Source organism: Eumetopias jubatus, unplaced genomic scaffold (genome assembly GCF_037043125.1).
Source record: "Eumetopias jubatus isolate StellerSeaLion01/CBP00866 unplaced genomic scaffold, mEumJub1_p1.0 scaffold_15, whole genome shotgun sequence".
NCBI classification, from domain to species: Eukaryota; Metazoa; Chordata; class Mammalia; order Carnivora; family Otariidae; genus Eumetopias; species Eumetopias jubatus.
Window position 1 is genome coordinate 63,655,458 of NW_028274821.1, and position 15,651 is coordinate 63,671,108.

Below are 15,651 nucleotides of genomic sequence, written 5' to 3' on the forward strand. Positions count from 1 at the left end.
AAATGCACACTGATTCAGCCAGGGGTGAGGACATTGGAAGAAACTCGCCAGTTGATGCAGATGCCCAGACTTACAACCACACTTCTGGGTGGCAAGATCTATGAACCACTTCTACAAATACCTTAAGGGCACCTATCACTTTCCTTTTGGAATTCTAATTATTTACATACACATCTTCTCTCCTCAAATGAATTATAAATTTCTTGGAAGTATGATATGCATCTCAATTACATTTTTCTCTTCCACAGCAGATAGCAAACAGGCATTCAAACGACAGGAAGAAAGAATACCAATGATATAAAGTTCCTGCAGCCTCTATATGGAATCAAGGGTAGGCTAAAGATCAATAAATGCTATGAAAAGTCAAACTTTTTAATCACTTCCTTGGTTAGATAAAATGGAGTACAGCAATGGTCAATATCAGAAAAGCTGTGACCAAAGCATGCTATTCCTTGCACTGGATCAGAGTGAGGAGATACAGACCTGCAACCTGTTAAAAAGTCAGATTTTTTTTTTTTAAGATGATACCCAATTACATATTAAATATATTAATTAGGGGAGATACAGAAATATCCTTTCTGAAAAACAAAATAGACTACACAAAGAATCCCTGAATCATTGAATCCAATGTGCTTACCTTATACACCAAAAAATTTAGTTTGGTGATTTGTTCACGGTTACCTTGTTAAGTACATGGAAGAGACGGAACTTTTACATAGATGCCCGGACATTTAAGTCCAGAATTCTTTGCACTCTATTACCTCTTGAAAAGAATCAACAAAGGAATGACACTCTTCATTGTTCCTAAACTGTATCTTGTGAATATATCTATTCTGAATTACTAGAGGAAATAAGAGTAAACAACTTCTTGAAAATGGGACAAATAACACGAACACATACAAAGAGAATAATAAATGGTCAATAAATATAAAACCATATTCAGCTCTGGTTGTAATCAAAGAAATATAAATCAGGTGCCAATTTTGGTCTACTAAATTGGTATAGATTACAAAAACAGTACTGTTGATTACAGTGTGAGGACTCGGGCACACTCGTACATCGTTGGTAGATATACACATTGATAAAACTTTTGGGACAATGTATCAGAAATCCCAAAGACTAGACAGATCATATGAAACCAAGAAATATAATTTTAGAAAAGTATCCTGAGGATGTATTTGGAGATTTGCGGTAAACATCATATATGTATCTTTCACACATTTTTTCTGTGAAAAACTGGAAATAACCAATAATCTAAATGTCTTAACAAAAGATGATGTAAATTAAAGTGCATCTAAAGGCTGAGTTATCATAAAGCTATTAAAAATCATGGTCAGTATAGAAAAAGTGTTTTTTTTTAAGATTTATTTTAGAGACAGACCGTGAACTAGGGAGCAGGGGGGAGGGGCAGGAGAAAGAGAATCTGAGCAGACTCCCCAATGAGAGTGAAATCAGACTGCAGGGGGAGGGGAGGGGGGGAGCGGGGATCAATCCCACCACCCTGAGATCATGACCTGAGCCAAAATCAAGAGTTGGCTGCTTAACCAACTGAGCCACTCAGGCACCCCTAGAAAAAAGTTTTCAGTAACTGCAGCAATCAGACATCTTCAAGGTTTTTACAAGTTTTAAACTACCAGAAATATTACTGAATTCTGAAAGGGTCATATATTCCCATGCCTCTCAATCTAGCGGCATCATAGAATCAACTAAAGAAATAATGAGTTAAGAACTCGAATGCAAATGGCCTTTACCCATAAAAAAGCTCAATCACACTCATATTAAAAGACAATCAAATCAAAATGCAATGAGATACTATTTCTCACCTATCAGATTGACAAACACCCTATCTGTCCACATCATATCTTGTTAACAAGGATATAAAGAAATCTTGTTACACTGTTGGTAAGATCACAAATTGGCAAAACTTCTGTGGAGAGAAATTTTGCAGACTCTAGCAACAGCTACAAAGTTACATATGCATTTACCCTTTGCCTTAGCAACTTCAATTACAGGAGTCTATCTCAAAGATACACTAGCAAAAACATGCATGCACCAGATAATCTTTGCAGAACTATTTGTTATAGCAGAAGAACGGAAATAAGAGTGGACTTGGTACATCTACCAAGTGAAGCAATAAGCAGTTAAAGAAGAAATAAGGAATATTTCTATCCTGATCTCTAAGGTACACTTTTAAAGTTTTTATTTAAATTCCAGTTAGTTAACATACAGAGTAATACTTTCAGGTGTACAACTTAGTGATTTAACACTTACATACACTTTTAAGTTGAAAAAGAAAAAAAAGTAAAGCATAATAATATGCTATGGTTTACGGGAAGAAAGGGAGAAACATATACACATACATACAAGCAGATTGCCTACTCTTTTAAAAAAAATTTTAAAGTTTCTTATATTAGGAGGGATAAAAACATACAGACAGGAATAGAAGCTAGATTCGTCCAAACAGTTTGCTTTATAGATTTGGTTTTGGAAGCAGTAAATTTTACATAATTATACACTAGAAGGTCAGTTTTTGAAAACTACAAAATGAAAGCTAAATGAACTATACACTGAGTTGGTGGTTGAGACCACATAAATTTAGTTACAAATTTATAGGAAACACAAGGAAGAGAGAAACATAAAACCATACACAAGGATACCATCAGCAATATCCGAATATGGGAAATTCTGAATGACAGAGGATCCAGTTTCCTCAACAATAAATAACCAGAAAAGAAAATGAGGGGGGCCTGGGTGGCTCAGTCGGTTAAGCATCCCACTCTTGATTTCAGCTCACGTCATGATCTCACGACTCAGGGTCGTGAGATCGGGCCCAGCATCTGGCTCCATGCTGGGTGTGCAGCCTACTTAAGATTCTCTCTCTCTAGCTCTGCCCTCTCTTCTGCCCCCACCCACCACAGCCTTCTTCCAAAAAAAAAAAAAAAGCACACACAACTGCAAGCAATTTCCCAATCCAGGTATTATATACACAGCTGCAGCAGAGAATCATTGCTATCTCCAGCATTCAAATCATCCACAAAATATGATGAACAGTTAGAGGGGGGCACAGATTATATAAAGTTCAGAACTAAAGTTGTAAACACACATTCAATGAATCAACCCAAACCATAGCAGACACAAAATACATAGTGAAGTACAGAAAAGGTATGAGGAGCAGTAAAGCCTCACTGCATTTGCCAGGTGACTCAAATTTCTCTTCTGATTTATCCTAAATCAGTGCATCTAGACTACCTCATTTTGTCTAAGGCATATTGCAAATTCAGTGGAGTTTTAAAATAATTTAAAGGCAACGGGGGTGTTTTCTAAAACAACCCTGAAATAAAAGATATCATTCTCTAAGACCTTGATTTTAAATACAGACATACACATTTCAATATATATATGAAATATATATGAAAGCCCAGGAAAAAAGTGTGTTTAGTTATTCATCCCAGAAAGGCTTTTCAGGCATACAGTGCTATGTTCCAAAATGTTTTTGACATCAGGGAAAAGAAAAATATTTTTCTACAACGTTTAAGGATTTTATGTTTCAGCGATTATCTTATGAACACCATTAACTCTGAACAGATTTAGTTCTTTAGGGCTGAGGTACAGTTTGCCTGAAAAAAAATACTGTAGTAAGAGAACATATGGCTTTTTAGGGCAGGCCATTTGAGGGAAAAATGATGACCTCAGCTAGGTGGGAACTTGGATATTCGATGACTGTATGTGGGAGGGAGTAACCTGAAGTCTGAGAGGGGAAGTTGGAGGGAGGAGGAAGAAAGTACATTGGAGAAGATAAAGCATATATTTTTAGACAGGTGGGATGCTGACGAAGCAGGTTCCATCACTAGGACAGAATGACCAGTTAGACAGATAACTCAAGTAGTGATTACACAGATGTTTTATAAATATTTGTTACTAATCTATAATTAAAACTGCTTTGGTAAACACTGTGTTCAAACTGAATCTAGCTTGACTTGTAATTCTGGTTTATTAAACCTTTTCTTGGGTTTTATTTTCCAGCCCATTAACTTTATAAGTATTCTCTAAAAATGTCTTCTAAGTTTCTATTCCTCTACATTTACTTAAATATACAAATTGTTAACTAGACTTTAGAATCATTAGGGAAAGAAATCTTTTTATACTTAATGGATTTGTAGGTTTTCTATAAAAAGTATGAGTTATTTCAAAATAAATACTTTCTCCTTCTTAAACTAAGTTCTACAACCAAACATACCATTCCAGGGAAGTGCATCTGATGTAGTTTCCCTATTCAGTATTTCAACTTTTCTAATGTCTTAAAATTTTTGTCCTCTGTCTTTTTGATTTTTTGTTTTTGTTTTTTGTTACCTAAAAGTAATTTCTAGCAGACAACTCACAATTCAGACCATTTTATCATTTTATGGATAGGAAAATGATTAATATCTATTATCTTTAAAGTGAGAGTAGTCTCTAATAACAATGACCCTTATCCCAGTACTTCTAGAAGGAAAAGAGAAGCACAGTGTATTAATGAAATTACCAAAAAGAGCTCTCTACAGAATATTTCCCTCTATGCAGAAGTCATTCACTGCTGTATAAGAAATGTCAATAAGACACATCATCATTTAATATTACATGTTTATATTCAACTCTTGGTTCTCAAAAGTACTTTGACATCCCCTTTAGTTTTTCATAGTGCTTTTTCTCTAAAAAGATCCGAATACTGTATATGGCTTTTTAATAGGACTTGCAAATCAGAAAGAAAAAACAGGGAGAGAAGAAAAAGGAGGGGGAGGAGGGGGAGAGAGAAACTAAAAATTTCAAATACAAATATTAAAAATTTAACATGCTATGGTGGAATAAGCAATGCAAGTCAAGAGACAGGCTTCAAGTTCCAGTTCTGCCGGTAACCAGCTAGCTATACAACTTTCTGTGAGTCACTTAATTATGCTTTTTAAATTGTAAAAAAAAAAAAGTGATTCTGACTTAACGTTCATCTTAAATTCGATTTTCAAAATCTACTACAATTAAAGTATTTTCAAATATTGTATGATAACGGCTCAATTAAAGGTACGTCATTGCCATATGGAGTCCGTCCTTCACTTTTGTCTCAATTTGACCTGCAGCCTGAATTAGTCAGGTTGTACATTCTGAGAGGTACTTTGGAGGAAAAGGGACTGGGGAAAGATTCCTTTATACAATGGGATGGAGCCCAGCAGGTGAGGGACTTTAGAAATGAGAGCGAATGTATGCAGAAGACCTGGTCATTCTCAAATCAGGAGCACTGAAAATTCTGCTTAAATTTCGGGAAGGGGGATGTGTGACAAAATCTAAGGGAGACCTTGAGCAGAGGTTTTCAGATAATCACTGTCTCCACCCTTCAATTCTTTATTCCCCGGGTGGACTCCAAATCTGCCTCCAGTTCCGGGTTCCCAACCAATCGCATCAAGCCACAACAGAGGGCTCTGCCAAACCGGGCACCGTTTCAGAGCTCTAGTGTGAGATTCACAGGACCCCAGCACCTGTCGGCCTTCCCAAAAGGAGGGGGTGGGAGAGAACAGTAGGTCTCTCTCCCGTCTTTTTCGATTCAAGCTACCACCAGGTCCATGAGCCCTCGAGCCTGAAACAACCTCTGTTAGTCTGGGGGAAGGGAAAGCTCCTCGCCCGTGACCCTCCCACGGATCCTTCCCCCACGGCTAATTCTCCAGTTTACAGGTCCCAATCTCCGACCGTGGTTTCTCAGGCCTCGGGTACCCCAGGCCTGGGAAGCGTACAGACGGATGCGGGGAGTGAAGGCAGCGGGGGAGGGTGCACTTCTCGCTACCGGAGGAAAAGATAGGAAGGCAAGGGTGGGAGCAGCTGTGTTCTCCCTTAGCGAGGGCGTGAGGCCGTCCGAGAGTCTGTCGAAGGGTCTGTCATTCCTTCACTCACTCACCAGGAGCAGCAGGGAGCATCTGAGGTCGGGGAAGGATAGGAAGACGACAGGATTCATGGTAACGCCGGGGTTCGCGGCTGGGACTGGGCAGGGTTGGGTTGGGTTAGGAAAGGGCTGGGCTCCGGGAGCCGGCGGCAGCGGACGGTCCTCCCGGCAGCGGCACCTCGTCCTCTGGACCCGGAGCTCCAGCGGCGAACACCCGGGACAACTTCCAGAGAGGCCTCGCACACCCTCACTTCCGGGTCCTGCCCACCTCGGAGCATATTGGGAAATGTGGTCCTGCACCACTTTCACTGAGTACGTCATCGGGCATCCAGAACTTCTTTCCCATCAGGCTCTCGGCCCAGGTCCACCGAGTCCTCCGCGCGCGGGGTCCTGTGGGATAGAAAAGGCGGGGGGCGGTGAACCTCTGTTTTTAGAGGATGGGAACTACAATTCCCAGAGGGCAGTGCGATCGAGCGTCTCGGGCGGCCTTCGAAGGGGTTCTTCTAGTTTCAGCGTGCGGGGGGCTCTCCCAGCCGGATGTAGTGTACTGTCCTGGCGGGAGGGGTGGCCCACTGGGGGTCGTGCCTCCTGGAGCCGTCCCCGGGACGTGAGTCCTGGAGGAGGCGAGGGTGAGTAGGAGGGGGCTTGGCTGGGGAAGCTCCGATCGATCTGCATTGCCTTGGCCCCTGCCTCAAACTCCAGGCCCTCCTGGCCTGGGCTGTGGCCTGATCCTTCATCACTAGCCTCCTCACTTGCTGCCTCTTCTTTCTGCACTAATTACTGCATTATAAAGTCAGAGCCACCTCTCAGGGCCTCAGTAGAATGAGTCGATGACTTATCCCTAATTGTCTCTGTGGGCTCGTGTAGGGAGTAGATATGGGATAAAATGGGAAAGCACGTTGTAAACTGAAAAGCTCAGTGCGACTGTGATTGCTACTAATGCATGGATCACTGCTACAGGGTAATTACGAAATTCATTAGCCAAGCAATTGAGGATCTTAATCTGGCCCTAGTTAGCTCCCCAGCCTCATCTGGAAGCACCGAGCGAGGTCCACCTGTCCCAGATATTCGCCACACAATCAGTGCTAACTACTTGAGAGGCATTCTTTTTGAGGTTCTCCCTACTCCTTGCCTGTACTCTAGCTTTCCTGCTGCCATGGAATGGCCTTAGCCCCTTCTCTATCTGGAATGCCATCTCAAATGTCACCATCTCTGAGGACTTTCCAAAAAACCAACCCGTTAGTCCGGATCAGAATGACTCTTCCTTCGCTTGTGACTGCCGCACCACTAGTTTTGTACTAGTTATAATTATTAGAGCATTTATTACACTGGCTGGTTTTATAATTAGTTAATGATATCTGTACATTTTATAGTACTTTATAATTAACAACGTGGTTTTGTTGTTCATCTATAAAAATTATTTACAAAAAAAAAATCACCGTGTGTGTGTGTGTGTGTGTGTGTGTGTGTATACATATATATGTTTTTTTGAGCTAGAAAAGGACCCTAAAGAACACTTTTCCCAGGCTGGCAAAATTAGATAGTGGTAGAGCCAAGATTTTGGTTAGGTCTCTCTCTTCTAGTCTTATCTGTTCTTATCTCTAGACTGCTCACTACCTCTTCAATAGAAGAGACCAGAAATGGGGAATTAAAAAAGAGCAGATGCTCATGAGTATGACCTCTTTAGTCCAAGAAATTAAACTTTGATCCTGCTCGCCATCTGGACTTAGCACTCAGCCTGTGACTTTTCACTGGACAAATATTTACTGATAGCAGCTATGTACCTGTTACTGTGCTAACAATTATGAGGTGAAATGTATATAACTGAGATAAAACTTTAGTGCATTTTTCAAAGGTTATGAAGAGGTGTGTGTGTGTGTGTGATTCTGATATGCCTAAAACTCTGATCACTTAAAATCTGAAATGACATGTTTTAGAGCTCAGAACAGATCCTAGCACATAGCACTCAACTTAGTGAATGAATCAACATAGTCTACCTATTTCATTGTTCATATTTTACAGAAAATCAGAGAACTGAGGTAGCCTAAGGGCATGCTGCTTATTATTAACAGAATCAGGCCTAGAGCCCTCCGCAATTCCTCCTTTCCTGTGTTTCTACCTCCACCTGTTTTATAGCTTCTTTCAAGTCACTTTAACATAATCCTGCCTGTGACAGTGGTTTTTCTGACAGAAGTGTCTCCCAAAGCCCATATTTTCTGCCAGCGTGTTAACTCAAATTGTCAGCAAAATAAAGACATGAAGAGCTGACCTTTACCAAAATTAAAACACTTTCACTTTAAGACAGAATTTGAACCAATAATCCTTGTCAATGACAACACGAGTACTAGCTCATCAGTAGTGATAAATTTCTCCTACAAAGCTCCCAAATTCTCCAGAGTCAGAGATTGGACTGACTTTTTTGGTGAAATCAGAAGAGGACTTCTCTGCCCTTTTGGCAGCTGTTAACTAGCTGATTAGCAGCTGCTTTCTTTAGATATGCATGTATGCTCCAGCTTGCCACGCTCCCCATGACTCCCTTACACTTACTACCTTCCAGGTCCTTGCAGGCATTCAACTTTGATATAGCATCTTACCTTTAGGAAGGAATTTTAAGATCACTGATGCAACTACCCCTTTTTCCTTCCCAACAGGTGCTTGAATTCTTCATGCTGCATTTCTGACATAATCCAGCCTCTGCTACAACAGGCTTATGCTGGAGAACTCACTTTTTCTATGCAGCTAATGCATTTCTAGAAGGTTCTAGCAAACCCTATCAGACTACCAGTCAGAACAAAATCTTTCCAATGAAATATGGTTGATCCTAATGATGTAATTTTCCAAGTAAAATCCTAAGGTCAAGAGACATAGGAGAGACAAATAAAAATTTTTCCTTCTATCAGCATGAGAGAAAGAACATAAGGAGAGAACAAATAAAAATTCTTCCTTTTGTCAGCATGAGAGAGAGAACTAAGTACTAGGTATTTATTTATTTATTTGTTTGTTTGTTTGTTTATTTATAGAACTAAGTACCTTTTAATTTAGCACTTAAATTTAGTTGATTCGGACCTGACAATTACGTTCACATCATACTCATTTTGTGGCTTGTTTATCATCTTTATTCCCAATTTCAGTTCTGATGTTTAGTATTATGTGGAATCAAATCAGAACCCATTGTGGCTTGGGGCGCCTGGGTGTCTCAATCGATTAAGCATCTGCCTTTGGCTCAGGTCGTGATCTCCAGGTCCTGGGATCAAGCCCCACATCAGGCTCCCTGCTCAGTGGCAAGTCTGCTTCTCCCTCTCCTTCCATGATCTATCTCGCTCTCACTCTCTCTTATAAATAAATAAATGTATTAAAAAAAAAGTCACTGTAGCTTTTGAGCCCTGTGCCTAAGGTTAAATACTGAGCCTCCTTTTTTCTCCTCAGATAACCCCTGATATTGGGGCACCTGGGGACTCAGTCTTGGGCATCTGCCTCCAACTTGGGTCGTGATTCCAGGGTCCTGGGATTGAGCCCTACATCCTGCTCCCTGCTCAGCGGGAGGCCTGCTTCTCCCTCACCTACTCCCCCTGCTTGTGTTCCCTCTCTCCCTGTCTCTCTCTGTCAAATAAATAAATGGAATCTTAAAAAAAAAAAAAGATAACCCCTAGTAAGAGTCTTAGAAGCATCCAACCGTCTCATTTTACAGATGAGCAACTTGTTCAAAGGGTCATCTAATTTGCCACATTATGGCAATTCTAGGTAGGACAAGGACTGCAGACTTTTTGAATCCCAGTTAAATATTTCTTTTTTTTTAAAGATTTTATTTATTTGACAGAGAGAGTGAGAGAGAGCATGCGAGGGGAGAGGGTCAGAGGGAGATGCAGACTCCCTGCCGAGCAGGGAGCCTGATGCAGGGGCTCCATCCCAGGACCCTGGGAGCATGACCTGAGCCGAAGGCAGACACTTAACCGACTGAGACATACAGGTGCCCCACCTCATCAAATACTTCTATTCAGCCATATTTAGAATATATCCACTTAAGACTGATGAGACAGCTTTCAGAAGTGTTTTCTGCATATAGTCATAGTTTAAATCATTGTTCCAGGGTGCTCCAGGTGTTGAGAAGACTATGAACAGGTCAGAGAACTTGTTCTTTCCTGGCTCCTCATTAGCATCCCAAGTTCATGCAGCAGCTATTAATGGAGATAAGAGTGCTCTTCATAGACTCATCATAGGTAAGTGGTCCCTGTGAATACAGAAACTTTAAAAATAACTCTGTCCTAAGGGAGTGTGTTAATCTGAGTTTTAATTGCACTGTACTCACACATTTTAATGGCAATGTATCATTATTTATATTTCATTCCAGAACTTGAACAAGAAAGTAATTAAGGCCTGAAATTTAAGGATATGGATTAGGATTAGGTGAAAAGTACTTGAGACATATCTGTGTGCTTGGCACTGAATTTGGACATGTACTCTAAGGTGCTAAGAGAATTAATTCATCTCTATAGTAACAGATCTAGAATGAGATAGTGAATAATGATCTTTTACATTTAGTATATACCCAAGGTACTAAAGCTTACAAATAAATTACTTAAATTGTAATGATTTAAAATTGATTTAGTGTTCTCCCTATCATTGATTCAATTGATTCAAATTGATTCAACATTCTCCCTATCATATATATAGAGAGAGAAGCCCAGTATTAAAGTTCTAGAACGAGAGAACAAACTGAGTAGGAGAGAGAGTATTCAAGGACAGAAAATGGGTAAGAATTTTTCAGATATAGTAAAAACCCACATTTCCACCTATTCAGAAGTCATTACTCTTTATTTCAAGAAAAGAAATAAAAATGTATATTGTTTTTAATCTTTTACACACCAGTGTCTAGTGACATGATTGACAACTTGGGGCTTTAAAATAAAGTCCATACTATTTGAATTTATGTACTGGTTCCATCAGAATTCATTTTTGTCCTACATTTCCAGTGTCTCCAAAAACTTCTATCCATACACCCTAACCTCTGACTAGGCTCTCCATTCCCCAAAATGTCATTAATTTTGTCTTACTTTCTCTATATATCTGTTTCCTCTCCTCTTACCTCCTTATCCTCTTCTCTGCTACACTCCGACTTATCTTTTTTTATGAACATATAATGTATTATTTGTTTCAGGAGTACAGGTCTGTGATTCATCATCTTACACAATTCACAGCACTCACTCACCATAGCACATACCCTCCCCAGTGTCCATCACCCAGCCACCCCATCCCTCCCACCCCCCTCCACTCCAGCAACCCTTAGTTTGTTTCCTGAGATTGAGTCTCTTATGGTTTGTCTTCTCTCTGGTTTCGTCTTTTTTCATTTTTTCCTCTCTTCCCCTATGATCCTCTGCCTTGTTTCTCAAATTCCACAGATCAGTGAGATCATATGATACTTGTCTTTCTCTGATTGACTCATTTCGCTTAGCATAATACCCTTTAGTTCCATCCACGTCATTGCAAATGGCAAGATTTCATTTTTTGACGGCTGCATAATATTCCATTGGGTGTGTCTGTATATACATATATATATACCACATCTTCTTTATCCATTCATCTGCTGATGGACATCTAGGCTCTTTACATAGCTTGGCTATTGTGGACATTGCTGCTATAAACATTGGGGTGCACGTGCCCCTTCGGATCACTACATTTGTATTTTTGGGGTAAATACCCAGTAGTGCAATTGCTGGGTCATAGGGTAGCTCTATTTTCAACTTTTTTTTTTTAAGATTTTATTTTTTATTTATTTGACAAAGAGAGATACAGCGAGAGAGGGAACACAAGCGGGGGAGTGGGAGAGGGAGAAGCAGGCTTCCCACGGAGCAGGGAGCCCAATGCGGGGCTCGATCCCAGGACCCTGGGATCATGACCTGAGCCGAAAGAAGATGTTTAATGACTGAGCCACTCAGGCGTCCCTATTTTCAACTTTTTGAGGAACCTCCATACTTTCTTCCAGACTGGCTGCATCAGCGTCAATTCCCACCTAAAACTGTAGGAGGGTTCCCCTTTCTCTGTGTCCTCGCCAATGGCTGCCATTTCCTGACTTGTTAATTTTAGCCATTCTGACTGGTATGAGGTGGCATCTCATTGTGGTTTTGATTTGTATTTCCCTGATGCCGAGCGATGTTGAGCACTTTTTCATGTGTCTGTTGGCCATTTGGATGTCTCCTTGGCAGAAATGTCTGTTCATGTCTTCTGCCCTTTTCTTGATCAGATTATTTGTTCCTTGGCTGTTGAGTTTGGTAAGTTTTTTATAGACCTTTGGATACTAGCCCTTTATCTGATATGTCATTTGCAAATATCTTCTCCCATTCTGTCGGTTGTCTTTTGGTTTTGTTGACTGTTTTTTTTGCTGTGCAAAAGCTTTTATCTTGATGAAGTCCCAATAGTTCATTTTTGCCCTTGCTTCCTTTCCTTTGGCAATGTGTCTAGGGAGAAGTTGCTGCGGCTGAGGTCGAAGAGGTTGCTGCCTCTGTTCTCCTCAAGGATTTTGATGGATTCCTGTCTCACGTTTAGGTGTTTCATCCATTTTGAGTCTATTTTTGTGTGTGGTGTAAGGAAATAGTCCAGTTTCATTCTTCTGCAGGTGGCTGTCCAATTTTCCCAACACCATTTGTTGAAGAAGACGCTTTTTTCCGTTGGACATTCTTTCCTGCTTTGTCAAAGATTGGTTGACCATAGAGTTGAGGGTCCACTTCTGGGCTCTCGATTCTGTTCCATTGATCTATGTGTCTGTTTTTGTGCCAGTACCATACTGTCTTGATGATACAGCTTTGTAATAGAGCTTGAAGTCTGAAATTGTGATGCCACCGGCTTTGCTTTTCTTTTTCAACATTCCTCTGGCTATTTGGGGTCTTTTCTGGTTCCATACAAATTTTAGGATTATTTGTTCCATTTCTGTGAAAAAACTTGATGGTATTTTGATAGGGATTGCATTAAATGTGTAGATTGCTCTTGGTAGCATAGACATTTTCACAATATGTGTTCTTCCAATCCATGAACATGGAACGTTTTTCCATTTCTTTGTGTATTCCTCAATTTTTTTCATGAGTATTCTATAGTTTTCTGAGTACAGATTCTTTGCCTCTTTGGTTAGATTTGTTCCTAGGTATCCTATGGTTTTGGGTGCAATTGTAAATGGGATCGACTCCTTGATTTGTCTCTCTTCTATCTTGTTGTTGGTGTATAGGAATGCCACTGATTTCTGTGCATTGATTTTATATCCTGCCACCTTACTGAATTCCTGTATGAGTTCTAGCAGTTTTGGGGTGGAGTCTTTTGGGTTTTCCGCATAAAGTATCATATCATCTGCAAACAGTGAGACTTTGACTTCTTCTTTGCCGATTTGGATGCCTTTGATTTCTTTTTGTTGTCTGATTGCTGTGGCTAGGACTTCTAATACTATGTTGAATAGCAGTGGTGATAGTGGACATCCCTGCCGCGTTCCTGACCTTAGGGGAAAAGCTCTCAGCTTTTCCCCATTGAGAATGATATTCACTGTGGGTTTTTCATAGATGGCTTTTATGATATGGAGGTATGTACCCTCTATCCCTACACTCTGAAGAGTTTTTAATCAAGAAAGGATGCTGTATTTTGTTAAATGCTTTTTCTGCATCTATTGAGAGGATCATATTGTTCTTGTTCTTTCTTTTATTAATGTAGTGTATTACATTGATTGATTTGCAGATGTTGAACCAACCTTGCAGCCCAGGGATAAATCCCACTTGGTTGTGGTGAATACTCCTTTTAATGTACAGTTGGATCCTATTGGCTAGTGTTTTGGTGAGAATTTTTGCATCCATGTTCACCAGGGATATTGGTCTGTAGTTCTCCTTTGTGATGGGGTCTTTGTCTGGTTTTCGAATCAAGGTAATGCTGGCCTCATAAAATGAGTTTGGAAGTTTTCCTTCCATTTCTATTTTTTGGAACAATTTCAGAGGAATAGGTATTAATTCTTCATTAAATGTTTGGTAGAACTACCCTGAGAAGCCATCTGGCCCTAGGCTCCTGTTTGTTGGGAGATTTTTGATTATGGTTCAGTTTCCTTACTCGTTATGTGTCTGTTTAGGTTTTCTATTTCTTCTTGGTTCAGTTATGATAGTTTATACGTCTCTAGGAATGCATCCATTTCTTCTAGATTGTCTAATTTGTTGGCATATAGTTGCTCATAATATGTTCTTATGATTGTATTTCTTTGGTGTTTGTTGTGATCTCTCTTTCATTCATGATTTTATTTATTTCGGTCATTTTCCCTTTTCTTTCTGATAAGTCTGGCCAGGGGTTTATCAATCTTACTAATTTTTTCAGAGAACTAGCTCCTAGTTTCGTTGCTCTGTTCTACTGTTCTTTTGGTTTCTATTTCATTGATTTCTGCTCTGATCTTTATTATTTCTCTTCTCCTGCTGGGTGTAGGCTTTATTTTCTGTTCTTTCTCCAGCCCCTTTAGGTGTAGGGTTAGGTTGTGTATTTGAGACCTTTCTTGTTTCTTGAGAAAGGCTTGTATTGCTATATACTTTCCTCTTAGGACCGCCTTTGCTGCATCTCAAAGATTTTGAACAGTTGTGTTTTCATTTTCATTGGTTTCCATGAATTTTTTTAATTCTTCTTTAATTTCCTGGTTGACCCATTCATTCTTTAGTAGGATGCTCTTTAGCCTCCATGTATTTGAGTTCTTTCCACCTTCCCTTTTGTGATTGAGTTCTAGTTTCAAAGCATTGTGGTCCGAAAATATGCAGGGAATGATCCCAATCTTTTGGTACCAGTTGAGAACTGATTTGTGACCCAGGATGTAATCTATTCTGGAGAATGTTCCATGGGCACTACAGAAGAATGTGTATTCTGTTGCTTTAGGATAGAATGTTCTGAATATATCTGTGAAGTTCATTTGGTCCAGTGTGTCATTTAAAGCCTTTATTTCCTTGTTGATCTTTTGCTTAGATGATCTGTCCATTTCAGTGAGGGGGGCGTTAAAGTCCCCTACTATTATTGTGTTGTTGTCAATGTGTTTCTTTGATTTTGTTATTAATTGACTTATATAATTGGCTGCTCCCATGTTAGGGGCATAGATATTTAAAATTTTTAGATCTTCTTATTGGATATACCCTTTAAGTATGATATAGTGTCCTTCCTCATCTTTTATTACGGTCTTTGGTTTAAAATCTAATATGTCTGATATAAGGATTGCCACCCCAGCTTTCTTTTGATGTCCATTGGCATGGTAAATGGTTCTCCACCCCCTTACTTTCAATCTGGAGGTGTCTTTGGGTCTAAAATGAGTCTCTTGCAGACAGCATATTGATGGGTCTTGTTTTTTGTTGTTTTTTTTTATCCAATCTGATACCCTGTATTTTTTGATTGGGGAATTCAGCCCATTTATATTCAGGGTAACTATTGAAAGATATGAATTTAGTGCCATTGTATTGTCTGTAAAGTGACTGTTACTGTATATTGTCTGTGTTCCTTTCTGGTCTATGTTACTTTTAGGCTCTCTCTTTGCTTAGAGGACCCCTTTCAATATTTCTTGGAGGGCTGGTTTCGTGTTTGCAAATTCCTTTAGCTTTTGTTTGTCCTGGAAGCTTTTTATCTCTCCTATTTTCAATGACAGCCTAGCTGGATATAGTATTCTGGGCTGCATATTTTTCTCATTTAGTGTCCTGAATATATCATGCCAGTCCTTTCTGGCCTGCCAGGTCTCTGGGGATAGGTCTGTTGCCAATCTAATGTTT

At 39.8% G+C, this 15,651-nt stretch overlaps 2 protein-coding genes across 5 annotated transcripts in view; one reads left to right on the forward strand and one right to left on the reverse strand.

The window, feature by feature from the left end:
- The window catches only part of ERP44 (endoplasmic reticulum protein 44), a 92,808-nt gene extending 86,640 nt beyond the window's left edge, over positions 1 to 6,168 (reverse strand). The window contains exon 1 of the mRNA XM_028108648.2: positions 5,918 to 6,168. Within this exon, the coding sequence (XP_027964449.2) occupies positions 5,918 to 5,974 (57 nt within the window). The 5' untranslated portion in view covers positions 5,975 to 6,168. The remainder of the gene's footprint in view (positions 1 to 5,917) is intronic.
- A 212-nt stretch (positions 6,169 to 6,380) lies between these two features.
- Positions 6,381 to 15,651, forward strand: part of INVS (inversin) — a 162,841-nt gene continuing 153,570 nt past the window's right edge. For all 4 annotated transcript variants that reach the window (XM_028108782.2, XM_028108784.2, XM_028108783.1 and 1 more), the window contains exons 1-2: positions 6,381 to 6,531; positions 9,990 to 10,119. In XM_028108782.2, the coding sequence (XP_027964583.1) occupies positions 10,014 to 10,119 (106 nt within the window). In that variant the 5' untranslated portion in view covers positions 6,381 to 6,531; positions 9,990 to 10,013. The remainder of the gene's footprint in view (positions 6,532 to 9,989; positions 10,120 to 15,651) is intronic.